At 38.8% G+C, this 27,514-nt stretch overlaps 1 protein-coding gene across 1 annotated transcript in view; it reads left to right on the top strand.

The window, feature by feature from the left end:
• The window catches only part of tsnare1 (T-SNARE Domain Containing 1), a 169,999-nt gene that overhangs the window by 82,730 nt on the left and 59,755 nt on the right, over positions 1-27,514 (top strand). The window contains exon 8 of the mRNA XM_077214209.1: positions 1,674-1,829. Coding sequence (XP_077070324.1) covers positions 1,674-1,829 — 156 coding nt within the window. The remainder of the gene's footprint in view (positions 1-1,673; positions 1,830-27,514) is intronic.

The raw sequence follows: 27,514 nt of genomic DNA, 5'->3' as shown, positions 1-27,514 counted from the left end.
TTGGAACGGTCTTGTACATTTTGAGGAAATGCAAAGAAATTTTGATTTTATCTAGTCTAAATTTCAAATAAGGTAACAAAAAAAACTATTTACATTTTTAAAAGAATATAATGGTAATGGGCTTATTTTTTTTAATAAGGCAAAGTTCATTAAAATGTATTACATTTAGAATTGAATAAACTTTAGACTTAATTTCAGGGTAAAATATGCATCTGAGGTACAGATACAGTTAAGAGGATAATTTATGCTTTACATCTTGTCAAAAGATGAGAAAAACCTCCCAACTACAAGCCACTCTATGACCTAATAGACAATGATATTCTTAGTGAGTGGGTCGACAACAACCTCGCAAAGCAGATGATGTTCTCAGGGAAGCATTGTGCTTGACTGAGATGTATTGGATGTGCTAATTCTGAGAGGGAAGAATACAATGAGTCATCCAACACATTGCAAAAAATCATAGCAAGCCTCGGGCCTTTATCGATGTCATGCATATGCAAGTCGAGAAATTAGCAGATCAATGTGGCCCTCTCTAAGTGACCAACTCCCACCTCTTCAACCTTCAGGCTGACAGAGAGTTCAACCTAAATGACTAACAAAGGCAGCAGGCTGTTCCTTTGCGATTCTTCTTCTGCAAAATGAGGTGGCGAGTCATTATCATTGTATTATATTATACATAGCCATGAAATGTCAATGCTTTGCTATTATATAAAATGTTTACAAATGATCTCAAGAAAACTTGTGTCATTATAGAAGTTTAACCAAAGTCAGGTCTGACGTCTGAGAACATCCGCAATGTTCGCAAAATGACTATAAACGCTGTATATGCTGCCAGGCCAGCAGTTGACGATGTCACTTTGTAAAGAAACATTACGTGTCTATAGACTGAACACGTATTACGCATGTACGTGACGTCAGCCTTTTTGGAGTTTACACGACAATACTGAGACAGCAACGGTATCGTTTTCAGAAATGTGCACTTTGAAACACGTTTTAAAAATGTTGCGTTTTCAGGGCCCCCAAAACATTGTTGTTGTATAAATGAATGTCCAAAATGCATAAAAAGTTGTAACCGTTTTTAACATTGTCATGTAAAAAGTCAATTTTAATGAAGGGGTCTCAATTTTACCAGAGCTAACTAAAAAGATCAGATTTTGTATAAAAAAAATATATAGTTGTTTACCAGACAAAAACTGTAAATCTGTAAGTAAATAAATAATATATTTATATATTTACATTGCTTTAACTTATAATAAGTTACGTAAGATGCAACAAATTTTCAACAAAAGTCAAATGACTTAAACATTGAAGTTGATTATAAAATTTAAGGCAGCAACATTTTTACAGTTTATATGGTTGCTGGATTTGAAAAAACTTGTGAGGTTTGTTGCATTTGCATGAATCACAAACATCCTGGCTTGTGTCTTAAACTTTGCAAACAAATTGCTCAAGAACAACTTGCCTGTAAAATGTCCTGTGTAGATGGAGGGAAGCTTTGACCATAAAGGAGTGGTAAGACTTTGCTACTACTTGTAGGCTACTAAAACATTCAGCTCTGGAAGCCCACTGCTATGCTAATTTTGAGTATTGTATTTATTCTTTAAAAAAGTAAAAAAATAAAAATAAATTGTTATCTCTTATTTTGTGTTCGTGTTTGTGTATGGAACGGATAGAGCCTACAGACTCCATTCAGTGAACTGGTTGAAGAGGGGCCGTTGTTCGGAGCGGAGGAGGGCGTTGAGGGTGATTCCCAAGCATTCCTGTCAGAGATCAGTGAGGAAGACGTGGAGATCCTGAGGCAAAGAGAAGAAGCACTGCTGCAGATTGAGGTACAGTAAGAACTCAATAGCCACACCCACTGAAAACCTAATTGCATTAATAAGCCCATTCCAACCCTTCTCATTTTCTCTTTAATATTGAGCATTTATTTTCTTATTTGGAGAAATTTTGATGAACACTACCATTTAAAAGTAAGGGTCAATACAATTTCAATAAGAAGTCTCTTATTCTTTCAAAAGATGCATTTATTTGATCAAAAATACAGTAAAAAATAGTATTACAATTTAAATATTTTATTATTTTTAAAAATTTATTCTTGTGATGGAAAAGCTGAATTTTCAGCTGAATTTGCCAATCTTTAGTGTCACATGATCCTGAAGAAATCCTTCTACTGCAATATGCTGATTTGGTACTCAAGAAACATTTATTATTATTATGAATGTTGAAAACAGTATATGTGAAAACTATTTTTTATTTATTTTTAAATCATTTAATGAATAGAATCGCAGTAACACTTTACAATAAGGTTTCATTAGTTAACATTAGTTAATGTATTAACTAACATAAACATTTGTTACAGTATTTATTCATCTGTGTTAATGTTAGTTCCCTTTCGAACGGTCACTTCGTATTGCGTAGCTATATGCTGTGGGGAAACTCCTTTTCTTCGATTTACTGAAACCTTTATGTAAAGCGCATTTGCAGCTGCACAGCTAGAACATGAGCGTCTGGCTCGCTCCTAGGCTGCGCTGCGGCAACTGCACATCCAATGGCGCGGGCGCCAAGGGGGCATGACCTCAGTCTATAATAGTACCCGAATTCGCCATTATAGCAGATTTTACTCCTTCAGCGACAAACTTCACGTCTCTGACCATTTATTGAGCCTTCGCCGTCGAACAAGCCTTCAGCCTGAGCGAGCTACAGTTCAGCAGACGACACATTTCACCGTGTTTCTCCTGACGGCGTCTCTCCTGTGGCTATACGGTGATATCCTTTTTATTACTCATTGTATTCTGTGTGTTTTATCTGTACGAGCGTTGTTTCAAATGCCTCGTGTCAAGACCTGCGCCACATGCGGATGCAAGCTGCACAAGGCGGACGAACACGCTAGCTGCATTCCATGCCTGGGACTTCACCACGCGGAGAATGCACTGTCTGCCGGCGGATGTGCGGCCTGCGAGAGCATGCCTATCTCCGTGCTGCGTACTCGGCTAGCCCTCTTCCGTGACGGCGACGCCGCCTCTCCCGCGCTTCCTTCTCCGGCCCTACTTCAGCCGAGGAAGAAGCAGCGGCGCAGCCAACGGCAAACGGAATTGATGTTAGTGAACGCAAGCCAGCCACGTCCCCGCGTGCCTCACTCTATCCAGCTCGTTCATCTTCGGTCCTGTTCAAGGGAGATAAGGCCCCTCGTCACAAGCCAGCGCCTTTTTTCCCGAAGTACACGAGGAGCTTACCAAGGCCTGGCGCACTCCTTATTCTACACGAGGCCCCGCAGTTTTCGCGACGCTCTCTTCCGTGGACGGAGCAGCGGGAAAAGGCTATGAGTCGTTGCCGCCCCTCGAAGAGGCGTTGGCCGCTCATCTCTGCCTGAACACAGCTGCTAGCTGGCGAACTAGAGCTGTTCATCCCAACAAGCCGTGCCGTAGCACTGCTGCCCTCGCTGGACGCGCGTATTCCGCCTCCGGTCAGGCTGCATCGGCTTCCCCGACGCCAAGGCCCCAGACCAAGTGCCGCGCCCCACACAGCGCAGCCAAAGTCGTCCTAGCATGCAGGGGAAAAAGAGAGGGCACGGGTCCCGCACTCGCCGGACCATCCTCAAAGAAGCCAACAAAACTTACACAGCCCCCTGTTCAGTTCAGGCGGCTGGGGATTTTATTACTGCAAACAGGCCCGCAACAGTAAGCGCGGTCTTGCAAACAAACGCCGTTTTCACGGCGACCCATATAAAGCAAAAAAAGAGTATGTTTCACAAACACAACACGTGGCTTCGCGGCCCCCCTTCATCAGGCGACCCCTCCCCCATTGTAATACTGACTTCCCCACACGCAAATGCTTGTACAGTCAGTCCAATACTCAATGTATGCACAAATCACAATATAAGGGTATCAGGTCCCCTTACATTAGGCGACCAGCCCCAATCTGTGTGTCAAGCCCTAGCCACACGGGTTCTAGCCTGGCAAGCTATCCCCGGTGTGTCGAGTTGGGTCATAAACACTATAACGCAAGGTTACTCGCTCCAATTTGCTCGCAGACCCCCAAAATTTCAGGCGGTTCTCGAGACTTCGGTGAGAAGCAACGTGGGTCACATGCTTCGCACCGAAGTACAGAATCTATTAGAAAAAGGGGCGATAGAATTAGTCCCCCCCGCGCTAAAACATATGGGTTTTTACAGCCGCTATTTTCTGATTCCGAAAAAAAACGGCGGTCTCAGACCCATTCTAGATTTGAGACATTTGAACAAAGCTCTCATGAGACGGCCGTTCAAAATGTTAACTATCAAACATATCCTCGCGCAAGTGCGCACGGGGGATTGGTTTGTCAAAATGGATCTGAAAGACGCTTACTTTCACATTCAAATAAACCCTCGTCACAGGCCGTTCTTGAAATTCGCCTTCGAGGGCCAGGCTTATCAATACACCGTACTGCCGTTCGGTCTATTGTTGGCACCCGTACATTCACAAAGTGTGTGGATGCAGCGCTTTCTCCTCTGAGACATCAGGGAGTGCGTGTGTTAAATTATCTCGACGACTGGCTGGTGCTGGCACAGTAGAGAATCGAGCTATTAGCTCACAGGGATTTGATTCTCGGCCATCTAAAATGCCTGGGTTTCACAAACAATGTTTCAAAAACCAAACTAACCCCCAGCCAGAGCGTGATCTTTCTGGGCACAGTTTTAGACTCGAGAGCTATGACAGCGCGACTCACACCAGAGTGCGTGCTCTCAGTGCGAGCGCTTGCAGGCACTTTCAGAGCGCGCGAGCACGCGCCACTGAAGAAATTTCAGAAACTGCTTGGTCTCATTGCAGCAGCATCGCCAGTACTCCGCTTGGGATTACTGCGCATGCTCCCACTGCAGCATTGGCTAAAACGTCGTGTGCCAACTCACGCATGGCAGTCAGGCAACTTATGCGTTATGGTAAATCACAGTTGTTTAAGAACCCTGATTCCCTGGCGGGCTCAGAACTGGTACCACGAGGGGGTGACAATGGGAACAATTTCCAGGACGAAAGTGGTTCTTACAAATGCGTCCAACCTGGGTTGGGGAGCGCTGCACGAGGGCAGGCCTCTGGTCGAGAACGGAGCAGAGGTTACATATCAACTGTCTGGAGATGAAAGCAGTTGGATTGGCCCTGAAGGCATTTCTGTCGAACCTCAGAGGGTCACCACGTTTTAGTCCGCACAGACAATATGTCAGTGGTGGCCTACATAAATCGCCAGGGGGGAATCAGGACAGGAAACGAGCATGCGATGGCGAGATACCTCCTCTTATGGGCACAAACCAACCTTAGCTCTCTGAGAGCAGCGCATATACCGGGCGTCCAGAATGTGGGCGCGGATATGCTTTCACGGGGCAACACTCCCCTCGGCGAGTGGTCCCTGAACCCACAGACTGTCAGTCTGATATGGAAGGTGTTTGGCGAGGCCGAAGTCGACCTGTTCGCCTTGAGAATCAACACCCACTGCAAATTGTTCTTCTCGAAGGACAGGGACGCGCTAGCCCATGTCTGGCCCAACCGTCCCCTTTATGCCTTTCCCCCCGTCTCAATGATTCCACAAGTCATCAAACGGGTCAGAGAGAGTGGGTGCCCAGTTCTTCTGGTGGCCCCTCTCTGGAAAACCAGACCGTGGTTCCCGGAACTGGTTCAGTTATCGGACACAATCCCATGGCCTGTCCCACTGAGGAAAGACCTCCTCACACAGGCGAACGGGACATTGTGGCATCCGAGACCCGATTTATGGGCCCTCCATGTTTGGCCCCTCATGGGTACCCAAAGACCTTCCTGAGAAGGTCTTAAGCACTATATCTGAAGCCAGGGCCCCGTCGACTCGGTGCCTTTATGCTTCGAAATGGTCAGGTTTTTCCAGCTGGTGTTCGAAAAATCAGGCTGACCAAGAGTCATGTGAGATATCTGTGGTTCTCTCATTCTTACAGGAGCTGCTGGATGCGGGTCGCTCCCCGTCCACGTTCAAAGTGTATGTGGCAGCCATAGCAGCACATCATGTTCTAGTGGCTGGCCAGTCACTGGGAAGAAACGGCCTGGTCGTGAGATTCCTTAAAGGTGCTAGGAGAATGAACCCCTCCAGACCTCCATCTGTGCCGTCTTGGGACCTCTCCACGGTCCTGGGGGCTCTGAAAGGTCCGCCTTTCGAAACCTCTCCAATCGGTTAATCTAAAACCCCTCTCGCTGAAGACCGCTCTCCTTATGGCGTTGGCATCTATCAAGTGAGTGGGAGATCTGCAGGCGCTCTCTGTGAGCCCTGCATGTTTGGAGTTGGATCCAGATGACTCCAGAGTCATCCTCAAGCCCAGACATGGTTACATTTCTAAAGTGCTCTCAACACCGTTCAGAGCACAGGTGGTGACGTTATCAGCCCTCCCTCCTTCTGCAGAGGATGGAGAGGTTAATCTTCTCTGCCCTGTCAGAGCGATGAGAATCTATCTGGAGCGTTCTGCGTCTTTTAGACAATCAGAACAGCTTTTTGTCTGCTTTGGTGGTAGATCCAAGGGGGATCCAGTCACTAAGCAAAGACTGTCTAGATGGATAGTGGATGCTATTTCTATGGCTTATACCACAGCGGGTCAAGCTTGCCCTATAGGCATCAAGGCCCATTCGACCAGAGGTATGGTCTCGTCATGGGCTTGGTCATCTGGCATTCCCATTAGTGATATTTGTGATGCGGCCGGCTGGTCCTCGCCTCCCACATTTATGAGTTTTTATAATATGGAAGTGCCTTCCCTGTAGGCGAAGGTGCTTTCGGTATGATTAAGACCCGTCGGTGGCCGGTCTTGTCATATATTACTGTGCACAATCACATTCACACATATATATATATATATAACCCGCTGCTGGCCGATTGTATTTCATGCATATACCCGCTGTTGCTGGTTATATTTACATATATAAAACCCGCTTTTGGCCGGTCATATGACATATATAAAACCCGCTTTTGGCCAGTTATATGACATATATAAAATCCGCTTTGCCGTTTATATTCCATACATATATAAAACCCGCTTTGGCCGGTTATATTCCATACATATATAAACCCGCTTTAGTCGGTTATAATTTCATATATAAACCCACTTGACTGGTTATATGTTCGTATACTAATAACCCCCACAGTGTCTGGGTTCATTGGTGTAGTGTATTGGGTTATTTCTAACTGATGTATACTATTTTACACCTGACGGTGTCTGGTCTATTTATACATAATTATGCGGTTATGGCTTGTTCTGTATGCTCAGGGGTCCTGAGTTGCAGTGGCAGCCAGTTACTCAGTGCGGCGTTTTGCATGGCGTCCCCACTGCGTATAGCTACGCAATACGAAGTGACCGTTCGAAAGGGAACTTGAGTTAGGGAACGAGTATTGCGTAGCCAGCCGCACTATGGTAACATGGCAAGTTGTCGCTTCAGTCGTTAAACCTGCTATAATGGCGAATTCGGGGACTATTATAGACTGAGGTCACGCCCCCTTGGCGGGCTCTGACGTGTATGACGCAGAGTGTTCTCATTGGTCGCATGTCAGAGGCGCCCGCGGCATTGGATGTGCAGTTGCCGCAGCGCAGCCTATGAGCGAGCCATACGCTCATGTTCTAGCTGTGCAGCTGCAAATGCGCTTTACATAAAGGCTTCAGTAAATCGAGGAAAAGGAGTTTCCCCACTGCGTATAGCTACGCAATACTCGTTCCCTAACTCAGGGAACTGAGGTTACGTGAGTAACCAAGTAGTTAATAAAAATACAGCCGTTCATTGTTTGTTCATGTTAGCGCGTTACTTAAAGTTAATAAACACAAATTTTGATCTTAATAATGTATTAGTAAATGTTGAAATTAACATTCATTTAGATTAATAAATGCTGTAGAATTATTGTTCATCCTTAATTCATGTTAATTAAAGTATTCAATGTTAACTAATGAAACCTTATTATAAAGTGTCACTGACTCACTTCAAATCTCTTTAGTCTATATTGTCACATTTGATCATTTTAATGTGTCCTTGCAGAATTAAAGCATTAATTTCTTAAATATATGGGTCAATATGATTCTTTCTTTTTAATAGTTATAAAAGCAATTTCATAATGGTTCCATCTATGAAGAATTCCTAACAGGGTTGTACCAAAATTTCGAGGAAGGATCAGTGTATATTTTTAGTGTATATTTTAGAACTCCTGAAAAATGATTTTTGTTATCCATCTATACACTACAATCATTCCGTGTCCTGCATTGTCCTTTTATTCAAGACTTTAGAAACACTTAAAAAAAAAAAAACAACAACAACATGATCATTGGATAGAACAGTGCTGCATCAATTACATTTCCATACAAACAGATCCATCAGGCCAGTATTTTTTTCTGGACTCTACTTAATCTTTAGCAACTGTCCTTTTACTAAAGCTTTCAGGGCAATTTTCCATAATAGTTCGGTTTATTTTGCTGTCTAGTCGCGCGCACAAGCAGAAGGCTTTTCATACACCATTGAAAAACAGCATCACATTGCTCTATTGAAGTATGTCTTGTCTTTAGCAAAACAGCTGTTTTCCTCCAGATGTGCATTCGCATAGATGTGAACCAGCAATGATGGGGTCATTCTGTTGTTCTTTGACATCCGTTTACTCCAATGTCAAAGCCATTTATTTTAGACATACACCGTGCCCTGATTGTCTTTGATGCGGGGTGTTCAAAGACAAAAAATAAAATGAAATAAATGTCAGCCCGTTATGATTATTGACAAGGCTAGACGGAAAGCGAGTCACGCAGATGGCACATCAAAACAAATGTCTCTTTCTTGTTTGAATAGCAGAAGTTAAGAAACGAGAGAGGCTACACGTCCTAATGACCAATGACAACCTTTAGAAAGCCTTGAAATGAAGACATATGGCTGTTCCCTCTTGAAGACCTGTCTGAAGTTCATAGACACTCGCTCGCTAACGTAACTACCGCATATGGCTAACAGACAAGCAACAAACTGTCCTACATCCCTCAGCCCTCTTAATAAATTCCTATTCATCACATGGACAAGACCTGAAAGGCTCAAACAAAACCGACAGGCTATTTTAGTCATGGATAAATTGAACGTGAATGTTTTTTTGTCTTATGATGATCAGAAGGGTGATGAGGACGAGTCTGTGCTCCGAGAGCTCTGTCGCAGGTTCTAGAGATGTCTCTGGCCCCGGGCCCAGCCGAGCTGATCATATCTGACAATGTGTTTTTCCAGTCTAGCATCTTCCTGGCCTTCCCAAACCCCCCCCAAACCTCAAACTCCAAACTGCACAGCCTCCTCACGCAACTCTGCTCAAGTGAATCACCAGCATTTGCAGCCCTTTCTGAGCCCTACTCTCTCTCTCTTTTCATCCATCTCTCTCTCTCTCTCTCTCTCTCTCTCTCTCTCTCTCTCTCTCTCTCTCTCTCTTTCTCTTTCTCTTCCTTTCACTGTTAGATGGGTTCCCGAGGGAAATGGAGAAGATGGAATGTCTGTTATCCGTGTAAAGTACAATCAGTCCCCCCCTTATTCTCTCTCTCGCTCTCTCTTTCTCTCCAAAAGCTGATCTCTCTCCCTGAGTAGTTCACATTTATTCTGGCGGCTTGTGCGTTCAGGCGAACCCTTCTCCGGAGAACCGTGCAAAGGGACACACACACACACACACACAAGCCGGATAGAGGACGGGGGGGTTATTCCGCATGCCGTTATGGATTCTCCGTCTTGATTTTCTATGAGGCGGCCCACAAGGGTAATGAACTGTTCCTCTGGGATGACTAATTCGATTTGCATTCACCCTATATTACAGTGAAACGAGGAACACATTTGAAGGGAGGAGCCAGGCTCCGCCCTCCACCACTTATGACATCAACCCCAGACGCAAGTCTCTGACACTTTGGCACCGGTCATCATTTCATCAAAATGAATTTGTTAAAAAAAATGGAAAGCAAAGGGCATGACAAAGGACAACTTTCAAGGGGAATCTGAATGCAACACCTGGCCCATCCAACATAAAAAATACAGACACGTGTCTCCCCTGCAAATTTGTCCAGTGCATCCCTTTTGCCCTTCAATGAGATATGGAAGTGTCCGACAGTATGGAGCTACAGTAAACGGCACTACTGGCAGACAAGCACTGCTGTGGAGATCCTGTATCTCATTGCCTGTGAATCTCTACGCTAGTAAAACTCTTAACGCTTGGTTAAAAATTACCAAGATTATTGCATACATTTTACTGGAGTAAGACCGAAAAGATAGAGAGAGAGAGAGAGAAAAAAGACTCAGAAAAGACCTTTATAATCTCATATTTTGTCCCCAAAATTTCTTCTAAAGGGGACTTTAGAGAGATTTAGTGTTACCTAAGTGGTTTACAGTTGCCAACAGTATTATTTTATATTGTATATTTATATACTATTATAGTATTTATTAATTTATTTTCATTTTAATTCATTTTTTCCATTTTGTCATTTTTGTATTAGCTTTTTAGCTTTAATTATTATTTAGCTTTAATTTATTTTTAATTAAGTTTTAGTTTAATAATTGTAGTACTTCAACATATTTTATTTCAGTTAGTTGTAATGGTTTTCATTTCAAGTTTTTAATATAAATATAAAATATAATATTTATATTTTTAGTTTTAGTTTATTTCAGCTGTATTGCAATGAATGCAAATTAGTTTTAATATAGATTTAGTTTAAGTTAATAACAACACTTAAATTAATGACAATTATAACATCTTTGCTCATTCAGTTTTATTGATACAGTATAGAATTACTGTTTAGACGTTGTTAACTCCAGTGTTACATAATATGAAGCTTGTTTGCTACGGATCATCATTCATTTCCAGACTTATTCAATTATGAATAGTATTTGCTTAAAATAAAAAAAATATAAATAAAATAATTAAAAAATAAATAATGTTAAAAAAAACAGAGAACCTTTTATTTGTGAAGTATTTATTTAACTGGGGCCGTATTCACAAAGCATTTTATCTTACCACTAGGAGTGCTCCTAAATCGCACTAAAATATTTTAGCTAGGAGTTTTCTCTTAAAAGTTATTCACAACGCCTTTCAGACCTACTCTTAGTAAAGAAAAATGACAACTCCTAAACTAAGAGTGAGTCTTCGTTGCTATGGATGACGTCATTACTCATGCACGAGCTTGACTGAAGTGACCACCTTGATTGGCTGATGATTGTAACGCGGGAATGATTCCAAACACCTCCCCTATGATGATGAGTGACAGGTGACAGGTCTGAGAATGCGTGCGCTACACAAGTAGTGCGAAGGACGGAAGATGATGAATAACTGAATAAATAGCCTAAATGAATAAAGAGTAAGGAAAAACAAATAGCCTAGTAGCCTAATGAAACATATGGATTGATGCAATATATTTGCAACATTATTGAATTAATCTGTCACTATATGCCTCTGCCTACGTTTGCAAAGAGAAGAACATTTTAATTTGATTCACAATGAAATGTTACAATTAGTTTACATGCAGTGAGTAGTTTTGGTTGTTGTTGGTGGCGTTGTTGCATCCCTAGTTATGCCTACAATGCAAAATTGTTCCCTCGTGATTGGAAGCTCCTGTAGCCGCCGCATACGCATTTCAAAACATCGCAACGTGAAATGCCACAAAAAGCGGTTTGTGAATAGGTCTTAGTGAGTTAGGAGTCCTCTCGACTTCTTTTAAGCTGTCCCAGACTTAGGTGCTACTTTTAGGGCTAAAATGCTTCGTGAATTACTCTTAGTCAAAAAAATTAGGAGTCCTAAAGTTAGGAGTGACACGCCCATTATTTTTAGGAGTTGCTCCTAAATTCGCCAGTTAGGAGCTACTTTTAGCCTTAAAATGTGTTGTGAATACGGCCCCTGGTCTATATAAAATGCATTACTATGTATATTTGTAAGTTACACTTTACAATAAGATCCCATTAGTTAGCATTAGTTAATGCATTAACTTACATTAACTAACAAATGGAACCTTAATGTAAAATGTTACCAATACTTATAAGATTGTCGTCATACTTACAAATTAATTTGTAACTTAACTGAGTGCTCTAATCCTTTCAAACCATTTGAACAATACAATTATTTTCTTTGTGGCCACAATACATTATATCAAGTGTGTTTTGTGAGTGTCTGGGCATTTAACTGTATGTACAGTATGAGTACATAGTCTTGATGTTATCATGTGTTGCTGTGCTTTGTTCTTTTACTGTACATATATTTTGTTTTGACCGCGACCAGTTAAAGAACATTGCATGTTTATCTATTTTGATACACGGAGGCAGAGACGTTGTTATTCTTATAACAAAACCCTGACCCTTGAGAGAACACTGACTCTGTGGGGGTCTCTCTCTCTCTCTCTCTCTCTCTCTGTCTCTCTCTCTCTCTCTCTCTCTCTCTCTCTCTCTCTCTCTCTCTCTCTCTCTCTCTCTCTCTCTCTCTCTCTACCACTCTACCTCTACATCTCTGTGCTTAGAAAGACCAGCCCCCACACATTTTCACACATCTTCTCTTCTCAATTAAATCATATAGGCATATGAGGAATCTAAGTATTTATTATTCCGAACTGGTAACAGCAAGAAACATCAAGCAATCAGTCTTATTCCCAAACAAATGACTCTGAGTCTTTTCTTTTCATTCAATAAAAAATAAAAAAAATAAAAAAAAAAATCAGTTAGAGCGATTACTGAATTAATCTGACTCACTTACTGAACCGCAAGTCATTAATTTCGTCATGTCCAACTGCTGTAACAACACTCTATACATAATACAAATAGTCTAAACTGTCTAAAACATGGGAAATGTTTTGCAAACCAGGTGTAAAGCATGACAATTTCGCAAGTTACTTCTAAACAACAGCTAATACTTGCTCATAATGTGCTATTATTTCAGGAGTTCTGGTTTTATTTACATTAATAAATCGTTCTCTATTTTTACGTATAAAACAGTGTTTTATGTTTGAATATTTTCTTAATGTATGCTTAGTGAACTAAAATGTTATTTGAATGCCATCTTACTCTGAGTGGTCTGAGTCATTTGGAATAAATGAAGATGACAAAATGAGAGTAAATTTAAAGGATTTATTTTTCTCCAAGATAGTCTTTACAGCCGTCACACACTCTTAGTTTTGCTCTTACGACCAAACTAAGAGGCTCTTTCTGGTCTTCCATTGCTGTATTGATTGTCATTGCCTGTATTGTGCATTCCTGTGATATGACTGATTTTCTTTTTTGTCACAATCAAAAGCAAGTGCTTTTGAGCAACTCACATTCTAGTCTTCATCTTGAACATAACATACACAACATTTCCCCTACTATTTTCTCTCTCTCTCTCTCTCTCTCTCTCTCTCTCTCTCTCTCTCTCTCTCTCTCTCTCTCTCTCTCTCTCTCTCTCTCTCTCTCTCTCTCTCTCTCTCTCTCTCTCTCTCTCTCTCTCTCTCTCTCTCCTGTGGTTAAGATGCAGACACATGCTTTGTGGCCTAAGACTGTGTGCTTTGAGTTTTGAGGTCCTTGGGCTGTGACGAAAAGGAAACATTTGATTTTACATTATAAACCGTTTATTCAGCAAGGGCAAAAAAGAGACGTTTCACGCTTAAGCCCTCAGCAGGCTGCGCTCGGAAATGTCATCATTTTTGAGGGGCCTGTAAGCGTGCGCGTAAATCTGCTTAACAGTTTTTCTGCTGTGGCACTGACACCGCGTCCTGTTGCCCGTTGCCTTTGGGCCGAGGGGTGGGGTGATGTGGAGAGAATCTCATATCAGCATTAAACACATTTATCTATGAGAGTGAGAGAAAAAGAGAGAGAAAAAAGAGAGACAGGGGAGAAGGGTGGTGGTAGGGATTCTGGGAGGAAGATGGAACTGAAGGGAGCATTAGGAATGAAAAAGCAAAGTGTTCCACAGTTCAGGACGGCACCAGTGCATTAGAGCAGGGGTTTTCAACCTTTACATGCCCAGAGAGCCACCTACTATCTTTCTGCCAACCCATTGACCTCCAGTAGAAATAGTACCTTATGTACAGTTTAAATGAACATTAAAGTCACCATGCATCAAAATTGACAAATAATTGATTTGTTTTACAGAATGTTGCAGTGCATATTATAAATGATTTATCCATGCAAATCATTTTTATAAATTCATATGCCCTCGTAATCTTTAAAGTCCCCCTGTAGTCAAAGTAAAAAATACACATTTGATCACCAAAATGACATTTAAACGTTTTCCTTGAAAAAAAAATCATCATGCCTAAAAATAGCTTGAATGTAACTCTACACCCTTGCCTCATTTAGTATATGCGGTTCTATGAATGTGCAAATTACCCCTGCCTCCACTCACTCACATCAGCTCAGAGATCCACTCGTTGACGATCACAGTTTGACGTGATTGGTTACATGGTAGTTTGTGACGTCAGAAACACCAGCGATTTCAAACAGCGTTTTTGAGACTGTCTTTGGTTCACTGCAGTTTTAATCAGAAAATACTCCGCAATGGTGGGACTTCTGAATTTGCACATGGTTTTTCTTAAAGCATATTAAAAAGACCACATAGACATATAAACAACATTAAAAACATGATTTTCACCACAGGGGAACTTTAATCAAAAACGTTAACCTCCCATTAGAGTTGGGGTAATCGAACTCGGACTCGGGTCCAATTTTGAATAAACTCTGACTTGTCACGCACTCGGATGAATTTGTACTCGGACTTGACACGGACTCGGACATTTTAGACTCGGAAAAATGTCAGAGTCCAGTCGAGTCCGGGCACTAGAGGACACAATATTATTCAAAAACGAAACCAAACTACTTGTGTTGTTTCCGCGTTGAGCATTAGCCAATCACAGACATGTATATTAAGCGCATGAACACAGTGGCAAATCAGAGGCATTTTAGAGTCAACATGCGGAGATTTCGCTTAAAATGTATGTTCAGAATCAGCACAAGCTTTATCCTTTCACAAATCCCCTCATAAACAAAGTCTTGACGCGATATAAATGAGAGATTCACTGTGCAGTGTGGATACTTCAGTGTTTATGACGAGAGTTTTAGGGAGAGTGCAGAATCCGGTAAGTGATGGCTTAAAGGGAGCGCTATCGACAATCTAAATAATAGTATTGTTTTTCGTGCTTCTAGAGGACCAGTGGTTACGTTCACACTGTAAATTATAAAGAGTGATAAATGCATTTAAATGTGGGAGTGAATCCGCTAAATTTTAGACCTGTGAGTCTTGAAATTGCGATGATTGACATAGTAACCATTGCAATGTGAGAACCATAGCTACATTTTGGTGTCTAATAATTTAATGATTTTTGTTACATTTACACCTTAGTCATAAGTTTACATACACCTTTCAAAATCTCCAAAATGGAATTTTTATTTATTTATTAATAAGAGGGATCATAAAAGCATTGTTCCTATTTAGTACTGCACTGAAAAAGTTTAATAGCCTAGTCCACAAGACAAAATACAAACACAAAATACAGGACAAATTACTTGATTGTAAATATCATTACCTGACACACAATATTACAATCAAGTAATTTATCTTGTATTTTGTGTTTGTATCCATAACTGTTTTTTTTATTTCTTGTTTTTTTTTGTTTTTTTTAAATGGTTGTTCATGAGGAAAAATCCTCCACATTCTTTGCTTTTCCAGCATCTTCTGCATATTTGACTCCTTACTAAAAGTGACTTTGATTGTGAGATCCATCTTTTCGCACTGGTGACAACTGAGGGACTCAAACACAACTATCACAAACCCTGCAAACACTTAGTGATGCTCAAGAAGTCCATTAAGGATGAAACTGGATGTAAATTGTTCTTATTTTGTTGAAAAATTATATTAATTTAGTCCTGCCCTTCAGAGGCTAAAAAATATATTAGCATGTAAAACAAAATAAGAAAACTTTAAACATCACCATTTGCACAAAAGTTTGCCCCTGGCTCTTAATGCATCATGTTGCATTCTTGAGCATTACCTTGCAGATTCTGAAAGATGTACAATAGGTAAACGTATGACTTTGACTATACATTGAAATCATGTTGTAATTCTTAAAATATTAATTTAAGAGCTCAGTGTTGAGACCTTTCGCCGGAATTTGATTGACAGGCGATCTGACCAATCATAATGCAGATACCGCCATTTTTGTCCGACAAACAAACCAAATCAGTTAGTAGATTAAAGTCAGTGGACTTGAACTTGAAAAATGCTGTGTATTGATATCTTTTTGAAGTTCTGATTTTCATTCATGTTTAATTTGTGCTATAACTAGAAGAGATTATCGTTTAAATTGTGCTATAACTAGAAGAGATTATCAGTTCATGTGCTGTTTGAACTGAGGCCTACACATTAAAGCACCACAAAACAGGATTTATTGTTTGAATTTCATAATAATTATAAAAATGTAAAAGATGAGACTTTATTTCATCCCAAAAGTAGGCTGCTCTGTCTTGTATGTTGGCGCATATTCAGTGTCCTCTTTGCTCCGCAATATATATTTTTACTGTGTGAGAACATTTGGAGTGAGAGCGGAACGGCTTGTCGGATGTAGCAACAGTAACTAAGAGGGGCGGGTCTTTGTGAAAGGTCCATTTCAAATCATTTAAATCTTTGTGGACTCAGCTGGACTCGACTCGGACTCGGATGTTAAGGACTCGGACTCAAGTCCGACTCTGCCCTCTTTGGACTCGGACTTGGACTCGGACTCGATTGTTAAGGACTTGGACTTGATTCGGACTCGACAAAGGTGGACTCGGACCCAACACTACCTCCCATCCTCCTCGAACTGACATGTTCTCTTCATGACGTGTGTCTCGGCGAAGGGTGGGATTAAATATCATCCTCAAGTGACTGCAAACTGGCATTCAGACCTGCCTGCATTTAGTTAGCAACACCCAATTTCCTATGATCCAATCAACTCCCTCCCTGAAGGACAAAATCAAGCTCTTCTTAACATTGTTTTCTCATTCCAGAAGCCGTTTCACTCAGATATACATTAAAATTGGGAAGAAAAGACTATACTTTGACACCCCATTGACGACCTGATTTACTTTTGTAAGTTGATCTATTCCATGTGAAACAAGATATTCAAGGTCACACTTTACTCGTTGGGAATTGGTTGAAATGGTATGAAATTATTATATTATCATTATTATTATTATTGATACCTTTTAGTGGTAATTTATTTATTCATTTAGTATTAATTTAGAACACTGTGGCTTTTAAGGTGCTGTATAAATACATTTTGATTTGATTTAATTTGATTGTTACAGAAGTAGTAGTACCCTTTAGTGGTATGTGTGTATATTTACTTCCAGGTTCGAAACGCTGGCATGGAAGCAAAAAAAAAACACTTTGTAGAATAATGGCATACGGCTAGTTTTTCTTTTCTCCCAGTTTGTGGTTAATATCCTTCTCTCCTGAGCACAATACTTTGTAGAATAATGGTACATGAGTAGTTTTTTTTTTCACTTTGTGGTTGATATCCTTCTCTGCTGAGCCCAAATCATTTTAAACTAAGGCTCACATTGATTGTTTCTACAGACAGCTGGATTTTTAGGGGCCTTCTGTCAGAGCATTGTCATTTAAGACCACTTTCCGTTGCTCAACTGCACAAACTCCACCTGTTCCTTGAATCCTTTGAGCTGCAGCAATCAAGCAATAAATAAGCTGCCCATTTGAATGCACTGAGGCTGTGAGACTGGCAAAGATCAAAGCCTTCTGTGTTAGCACAGCAAATACAGCATAGAGCCGAGCACCTCCCCTTTCTAAAACAAAACCTACACGCCGAGCATAATTAGCCAACGTCTCCCCAGGCACAGCTTAGCTGGCGTACTCTTCTCCACCACTGTCAGAGCAGCGGTGACGGCCATCAGTACAGCTATCGCAAACACAATATGCTCTTTAATTTTCTTCTTGTTTGCAAAAATCAGCCATTCTATGCACAGCCCCTTGACACCATTCTTGAGATTGCTTTATGATACGTTTTTTTGGCGAAAGCAGCCTTACGTAAGTCTAATTATTCCCCTCAGGACGACGCAGGCCACTCAAGAAAACTCAAGAACATGTAAATGAAGAAAGAAGAGGTGTGCAGACTATTACTTAAAGCAATAGTTCACCCAGAAATGAAAAATCTGTCATTATTTATTTATCCTCATTTTATTCCAAACCTCTATGTTTTTTTGTTTTGTTTTTTGGAACAATTATTACGCAGCTTTTCAAATACAAAGACAAGGAGCTCTCAAGCTCTAAAAGAGTCAAATACCATAAAAGCACCATAACATAACGGTAGTACATACAAGAAATGTTAAGTTGTTATTCTATTTTATGTTCCAATAAAAGCAAAGCCTTGGAACAGCACACGTTAAATTAATGTAAAAAAAATGACTGAATTGTACTTTTTGGGTGAACTTTCACTTAGTTAGATAGCAATAGCTGTAAGTCTTATTGAAATGGCCATATTTTGATAACTTTTTCCATATTATATAATGTCTCTGTGCTTAGAGCATGTACTATGCTTTAAAGGGCAGAAGTTCACTCAACACCCGTATTTCAAAGCTCCAGTGAAGTGTGTAGTGTTACTTAAGAGTGGAATTTAGGGCACATATGGGCCACATAAACCATGGGTTACTGGATGTTTTTGTGAGAGCAGCACAACCTGACACTGAAAACAAGCTTGGGGATCTGATACTGAGTTTGACTGACATTTCAATCTGTCTGTGGCTGGTGTGGAGTATAGTTCTGCAGTTAGTACCTCTGTTTTCTGATCAGAAGCTGATGAAAGACTACACCGTTTATGCAGCCACCTTGGATTGCTGAAATACGTCAGTGGCATGGTTTATCCATCCTGGCTTTCTGAATATTGGGGTCTATAAAGGTTCAAATGAGATTTGATTTTCGTAGTTCAGATGGATGGCTAGATACATATTATATCAGCTAATTAAATATACGGTTGTGGACGATATAGGCACCAAAATTACATCCTGTAATCCCTAAAACGTTGTCACATTCTGTATTCTGTTGATACTGAATACTGAACTTTGTTCATCAAAAAAATGTTTTCAACTGATAATAATAAATAATACATGTTTCTTGAGCACCAAATCAGCATATTAGAATGATTTCTGAAGAATCATGTGACTCTAAATACTGGAGTTATGATGCCGAAAATTCAGCTTTGCCATCAAAGGAATATATAACATTTACATTACTGTATACTGTATAAATTACTGTTCATTTGATAAAGTAAATGCAGCATTATATAATAACACACACACACACACACAAACACACACACACACACATATTAGTGCTGAGCAACGACTAATCGCATCCAAAATAAAAGTTTGTGTTTACATAATGTGTGTGTGTGTATAATTATTTTGTATATATTATTTTTATATATAAATACACACAGATGCATTTATATATTTAAGACATATCTGAATATACTGTGTGTGTGTGTGTGTGTGTATGTATATATAAAAATAATTATACAGTACACACACATATATTATGTAAACACAAACTTTTATTTTGGAAGCGATTTAATCATTTATTTATATATATATATATATATATATATATATATATATATACATATGTGTGTGTGTATATATATGTATGGATATGTAGAGACACACACATGTTTAACTACACATTTATTTATTTATTTATTTATTTGGTATGCAGACCATTTTTCTTAAAAAACAAAAACAAAAACACAAACATGACAGTAAATGGTAATGCAGCCGTTGTGGCATTCACACAGGGTTGGTCTCAGAGTTTGAGTGAGAGATAGACTGGCATTTTGGAAAGGTAGAACAGCTGTAGGCTCCGTTTGGGTGACGGGGCTTCTGAGGAGACGTGCAGCAGGGGTGGACGGATGGATGACTTGAGTAATGACAAGTGCTTCAAGCAAATGATGACTAACACATTTGCAGCATATGTATTTCATATAGCATTTAGAAAGTGCATCGATGTGGCAGTGAAGTAAGCAGTGCACTTGAGAAAGCCATTCAACACTGCAGAGTCTTTAATACAATGGCACAAAGGAGTCAGGGTGTCAAACATTGCTTAGAATTAAGTTATTTAGTTTGAATGATAGCTACATTTATTTGAATTACCACACCAGTGCTCTGCTGTGTGAAGAAATGTTCTCTTCTCCAGCTGTCTTCTGTTAAAGTTATGTTAAAAAGTAGTAGATGTGGTTTCCGGTAATTCATTGTAAAAATAGAAGACATTTCAGACATTTATCTCTGTAGGAGGTCTTGCTGCAGTATTTGGAAGTACCGTAAGGCTCCTTTACATATTTTTGTTTTTATTTACAACACGTTGCAGCGTTGTCCATTATAGCCAATCACATTTCTGTTGAGAGCGTGAAAACCATGGTTAATCAAAGTCAGAGAGCAGTTTTTGCATGTGTCCTTCTTAAAGCAATATTTATTTAGTAGTAAAATATTTGTATTATTAGTAGTAAAATATTTGAAGATATTTGAGGAATGCATTTTATTTGATTTATTATTAGTAGTATTATAGTTATTAACAATTATAAATCATTTTATTTTTTTATTTTTTATTTTTATTTTTATTTTGCTGAAGTATCAAAACTGATAAACCCCCACCCAAAAATTCTGCCATATATATTGGTGACCTTAGCTGTATTTTAATTTAGATAAAATATTTCAACAGTATTTATGTAAATCATTTGTAAATTTTACACTTCCATTGTTTTGTATGTATCAGATCAAATCTTTTTTTTAATTTTTTTTATGATATAATTTCAGTCTGGCAGATAGATTGGGTACGCAGGCCTTGAAAGCGTTTACGCAGACATGTCTCATATTTCAAGTTCATTTTGTGTAACTTTTGTGTTGATTAAACTTCACTTATGGCAACATCATAGACTGCGAGCCCGTTCTCATCCTTTGGCGGCATATGTGACGCCATATGACAAAACGGCGAAATACTACGCACATGGCACCCTTTAGCGTGAATATAACACGCGAACCCAAGGCGTCATAAAGTTGACTGGCATCCTTTAGCGTGAATATGAGACGCAGACCCTACCCCACACCTAAACCTACCCATCACAGTGCGTGTTATATTGACGATAAAGGGTGCCATGTGCGTAGTATTTCGCCGTTTTGTCATATGGTGTCACATTATGACGCCAAAGGATGAGAATGCGTTAAGACTGCTCAATTCTCTCTGTGAGGTAGAATGCTGAATAAAATAGAACATCCACTGTGAAGAATTGTCTGTCTTACAGGTTATTATGTCTTGTTGTAGATAAGACAGTACCTGTGATGATTTATGATACATCCATCATCTGATATCCCAGTGCATCACCTCATTTGTGTGTTTCACCCACGCATTAGCTCCCCTCACAGGCCAGACTATAGCAACTTTTATCCTGTACCACCAAAACTTAATGATATTCTCACCTCACCATTTTCACCAAGGTTTATCATTCGCAGCACATTTGCATTGTACTTGATGGGCAGCAAATCTTGAAATTAACTGGGATAAAATATAAAAAGAGGGTGTTTATCAGTCTTCCGCATCTTTCTTGAGGAATTTTTGCTCACTCTTTGCTTCAGTTCATTGAGGTTTGCGGGAATTTGTTTATGCACAGCTCGTCCTGCCACAGCATTTCAATCAGGTTGAGGTCTGGACTTTGACTGAGCCAGTGCAACACCTTGATTCTTTTATTTTTCAGCCATTCTGTAGTAGATTTACTTGGGATCATTGTCCTGTTGCATGACCAAATATCTGCCAAGCTTTAGCTATCCGACAGATGGCCTAACATTTGACTCTATAATACTTTGGTATTCAGAGGAGTTTGTAGTCGACTCAATGACTGCAAGGTGGCTAGGTCCTGTGGTTGCCAAACAAGCCAAAAATCATCAACCCTTCATCAGCGTGATGAACAGTTGGTATGAGGTGTTTGTGCTGATATGCAGTGTTTAGTTTGCTTGAGTAGGCTAACTTGGGGCTGTGCATTATGCATTATGGCCAAACATCTCCACTTTGGTCTTGTCTGTCCAAAGGACATTGTTCCAGAAGTCTTGAGGTTTATTCAGATGCAACTTTGCAAGCCTAAGCCGTACCACCATGTTCTTTTTAGAGAGAAGAAGCTTTCTTCTGGCAACCCTTCTAAACATGCCACACTTTTTCTAATTACACTGCCATAAACTTTACAAGCCTTAATTACCATTTTAAAATGTTAATTGAGGCTTGTAGAGTATGTGGTGTAGTTCTTGGGTGTTTTGCGATTTCTCTGAGCATTAGGGTGCACTTTGCTGGGACATCCATTTATGGTTTTGAATGTTTTCAACTTGTGAATAATCTTCCTTACTGTAGAATAATGGACTTCATATTGTTTGGAAATGGCAGTATAACTCTCCCCAGATTGATGGGCAGCAACAATTGTTTTTAAATGATCATTGCTGCAGATGACTTTCCTCCTTGGCATTGGGTCAACACAAATGCTCCAGACCAGAAAACTGCCAAAACGTCTGCTTATAGAGGTGATGATCAATTAATCAAAGGCATTTGATTAGCAGCAGCTGATTGCTACTTATACTCTTAATTCCTAAGGAAGCAGTAAGGATGACTCAGCCATAGCTTTTCCATTTGGGCCTAGTTTTTGTAAAATAAATAATGATAATATGGTGTAATATGCCATGTGTTGTTCATCTGAGGTTGCGTTTAATTTGTATTCCTTAATTTTAAGACCTTCCAAGGACCAGGTGATTTTTATGTGTTGATACATAAAACCCTAGAATTCAATAGCATGTCAGTCATGTGAAAAAGAAAGGACACGCTATTGAATTCTATTGAATATATATATCATATGTCGTGTTCCATATATTTGTATTTTTTTCACTACTGTTGCTCTCACTTATTTCTGATGGTCAGAGCTCTCAGAGCTGATTGTCTAGCAGTGTGAGCGAACACTGCTTTTTCGCAAGCTATTATGAAGCTATCACCCACCAACTGACTGTTCTAGGTTTCTTTTTCTCATTCTATCAATGCAGTTCACGCTATACTTTCTAACCCACTCTTGGAGTTACACATATCCAGCTGGCAGCTTCTAAATATGGAGATTTCAGGTTGTTAGCCCCAGGGGAGCTTTGATACATGCTGCGTTTAGTTCAGGACTTGAAATCAGAAACACAGAGGGTAGTCATATCACATTATCTTCACCCAGCGTAAAACGTCAGCATCATCCAGGACACATTTCAGCTCTTATAAATGCAGAAAAACACTCCATTGTTGCTTGACCATAGCTCCTTTTACTGTGATATTTACTGCAGTGAGGTTATCACCTTTATATAAGGACATTTGATTTCTCCTCAAGCTATTTTATTTCATGTTTTCCTTTTTCAACCATCCTGGATGTGGTCCGTTCTTATTTCCTGTGAAGGGGTACATCTATTAAGAATACGCATTGCAATTAATGCAAAGCTTAATGAATGAATGGATCGTTAAATGGTTTGCCAGTGGGATGAGAAATAAGTTCAAAATATATTGTTAGGTAAATTTAGCTTGTTATTATTTTTATTATTATTATTATTATTATTATTATTATTATTATTATTATTATTATTTAATACATATTTATATATTATTATAAAATTATGCATATGTCTGAGAAGTTACTGCGGGTCTGACCCATTGCCAGGAGTGCAATAACCATATTTACTCACTTAGCCCAGCTTCCAGAGAATAAATATGCACTTAAAAGCGCTAAATCATAATTGATTTAAAGTGGCCATGTTTAATATTTTCTTATTGTCTGTACTTCACTTTTGACTGTTCTTGTATAAGACTGACCATGTGTAACTTCTTTCCATTTATGTTGTTTTCACATTGTGGACAAGTCTAGACAAAACAAGAACAAGATCTTGGACACACTTGTACACTCAAACGCAAACAGGACCTCAAGACACATACATTTGAACATTTTGAACATCTGACCTCTCTTATGCCCATGACATCCTGGATATTATTGCTCGATCGTGTGTGTGTGTGTGTGTGTGTGTGTGTGTGTGTGTGTTTACAGTACATAATGTTTACTATTAGGCTTGTGAGGAGAATCATAGGGATATTTGAAACCAGTCCTAGAAAAAAACATTTTGAGCCTGTGCCCAGTCATTTTGTTCGGCCCTTTGCTTTAGATCATCACCTTTTATCAATGACACTGCAAGGACTGCACAGTGTACAGAAACTTGGACCAAAGTCAATATATTTTTTATTAAGAGACATTTATTTTGTTTAGAGCTGCCTCATTGTGTTAGCTTTAGCAATAATAGTGTGCTTTTAATTAAAGGAGACATTTAGTAGATGTGGTTATCCAGAAAGACTAAAAATACACCTATTACAGGACAATCCCCCTGGAGCAACCTGGGGTTAAGTGCCTTGCCTTTCAATTACCTGCCCTGAGCTTCAACCACTGCAACCCAATATTGTATTTTAAAGGTAATGTGTGTCATTTTGTTTCTCTGTTGAAATACTTTCTCCTTACTTTTTCCCTGCTCTATCCAAGCTTAATATGCAGAGATAACAATAAGTAGGCCGTTTTTTGGTTAATCCCCCAGAAAGTGGAAAGGTGTAAAACTCATGATTATTTAGCACTGTTCCATGTTATTTTTAATACTATTAATATTATTTTTAATATTATTTATATCCTTCTATAGTATTTGTTAACATTTTTGAATTTGCTTTTATTTATTTTTTTTGCAAAAGCAAAATTCAAAAATTTTGCTTTTGTCATTTGTTATTAAATTCATTTCAATATAGTTTTTTTTGTCATTTTAGTAATTAATATGTTTTAATTTGTTGCCTTGTCAATTTCTAATATTAAATTTTTACGTTTAAGTTTTTCATCTAATTTATATATTTTATTTTATTTTATTTCAGCTTTATTTCACTCACCGAAAAACTTGTATTTATTTATTTAGCTTCAGATTGATACTGTTCATGAAACCTATCCGAAAACAACAGTTATTTGCTCCTTTGTTTAGTGATGCTTGGATCAATCTGTAAAATTATTTCTTATTGAATTAAAAACACAGATTGATCGGCTGGTAATTTTTTGGGACTGCAAAAGCAGTAGTGTTGGTGAATCTTTTAACAGTAACACAAGAGGGCTCTCTCTTGACTTGAGAGACAAAATATGTCATATTGGACTTTATAAGATTATTTAACAATATTTCACATATCTTGTCCATCCATCACATGTCAGGAATTTTTAAAGTGGACACAAACCACAAATAATCTTTCAATTCACTGGGAAACATCAGCTGCCCTGTCAGTCCATCCTAACAGCTCTTCACATATCTTTCTCTCTGAGCTTTCCTCAGTGTTTTCTTGTCTTAGATAGGCCTTCTGATGGCTTGCAGTCACTCTCACATTCGCTCTTGTCAGTCTGTGCTCCTGCAAAACTTCCTGGCATGTTGCATTCATAGAAGTGTCAGTCATCTTCTGTTTGGGAGTGTGTTTTTTCCAAGACATCTATAGTCTTATCAGTCCACACATTTAATTGTGTGGCTGCTGCGGTTCCTGTCAGCGGCTATCACTGAAGTGTGTGTGCGTTTGTGGTGTAACGCAGACCTGTGTGTCAGATGCAGCAGATGTCTGACATTTTGTATCTAATGAAACAAAGGTAGACCATTTGAGTCCTATCAGACTCATGTTGCCGCACTCGCTCTCTGTCCCATTGTCTCTGTCTCTATCTTTCGTTTTCTAAATAAAAACAGGGTGATGTTTGACGTGAGCAACTTAATCGCAGCGCAAGGGAAAAGAGCATCGTTGTGATCAACATGAACTGTCTTTTGCTGTTCAACATTAAGATGGCTATGTTTTGGAAATTAAATTCAAGCACAATTCTTGTTTGTCAGAAAAGGATTGAAATTTCCAATGTAATAATGAATTTAAAAGATGGAACATTTTAATATTATAGATTTTGACTATGGTAAATTGTGCGTAAATAAATAAACAAACAAACAAACAAACAAACAAACAAATAAATACATACATGCATACATGCATCTCAATTCTAACAACAATATTTTTACTATACCATTCAAAGCATTGGGGTCAGTAAATATACTTTTATTCAGCACAAATGCATTAAATTGATAAAAAGTGACAATAAAGACATTTACAGTATATCATTGAAAGATATGTCACGGTTTCCACAAAAATATTAAGTAGTTTATCTGTTTTCAATATTGTTAATAATAACAAATGTTTCTTGAGCTTCAATTCGGCTCTTAAGGACGATTTCTGTAGGATCACTTGACACTAAAGAAGGGTGTAATGGCTAATAATTCAGCATTGCCATCACAGGAATAAATTGTATTTTAAAATATATATAAAAAAATAAAATAAACAAAAAATGTAATAGAATTTCACAATGTCACTATTTTAACTGTATTTTTGATAATAGATGCAGGCTTGGTGAGCATTAGAGTCTTTCAAAAAATCTTAACAACCCCTAATTTCTGAAAGGCTATGTATATTATAAAAATACTTTAATCTTGTTTTTGGTAAAAACATATCTAAACACCTTCATATATATATATATATATATATATATATATATATAAATATGTTGTTGTTGTTATATATATATATATATATATATATATCTTGGCTAGTAAAAAAAAAACATATTTTTATTTAACTTAAATTACTTAAAACATTTTAGAAATATACAACAACCTTGTTGTTTTATTTAAACTTATACTTATTTTATTAAAATTTTATTAAACTTTTATTAAACTTATTTTATTCTCAGGATTTTTATTTTTGTTAATAAATTCAACAATTTATTTACCATCAACCTGCCAGAGACTACAGATGAAAACTAACCCGTATGTCTAAATCTGGCACATTTACATGATGGACTTGAGTGCTTATGTTAATTAATGTCCATTGTCCCTTTTAAAACAAAGAATCACATTTTACTTTAATTGGTGTTTTTTTTCTTTTTTTTCTTTGTTTTTCTTTTTTATGTTTATGCTTAAAGCAAGAAAACAAATGCCAGTGTGGAAAGAAAAATAAACTTCCTACTGGCTCCTGAAAATGGTAGTGTTTACCCCTTAGTTCAGTGGTTCTCAACTCCAGTCCTCGGGTCCCGCTGCTCTGCACATTTTGTGTCTCTCTTATCTGACACACTCAGTTCAGATCAAGGAGTCTCTCCTAACGAGCTGGTGATCTGAATCAGGTGTGTTAAATAAGGAGACATAAAAAAATGTGCAGAGCAGTGGGTCCCGAGGATTGGAGTTGAGAACCACTGCCTTAGTTCAACCAGGGACATAAGCCACAAAAGAAGTTTTCATAGTTTTGGGACTCTTTAGATCTATCTCCCTGATTGATCTGGGCTAGGAAGAAACAGCTGTGAAACTTCCAACTGCTCAGTTGACTCATGTTACCCAAAGCACTGAACCGAATCTTGACCACTTGACTACTCAAGTGGCACTGGCGGTCTGTGGAGCCGCCTCCTCTGCACACAGTCTCA

The sequence above is a fragment of the Siphateles boraxobius genome, unplaced genomic scaffold (genome assembly GCF_051911475.1).
Source record: "Siphateles boraxobius isolate OS27281-9 unplaced genomic scaffold, OSU_SipBor_1 68, whole genome shotgun sequence".
Taxonomy (NCBI): domain Eukaryota; kingdom Metazoa; phylum Chordata; class Actinopteri; order Cypriniformes; family Leuciscidae; genus Siphateles; species Siphateles boraxobius.
This window is presented reverse-complemented; position numbering and strand designations above follow the sequence as displayed.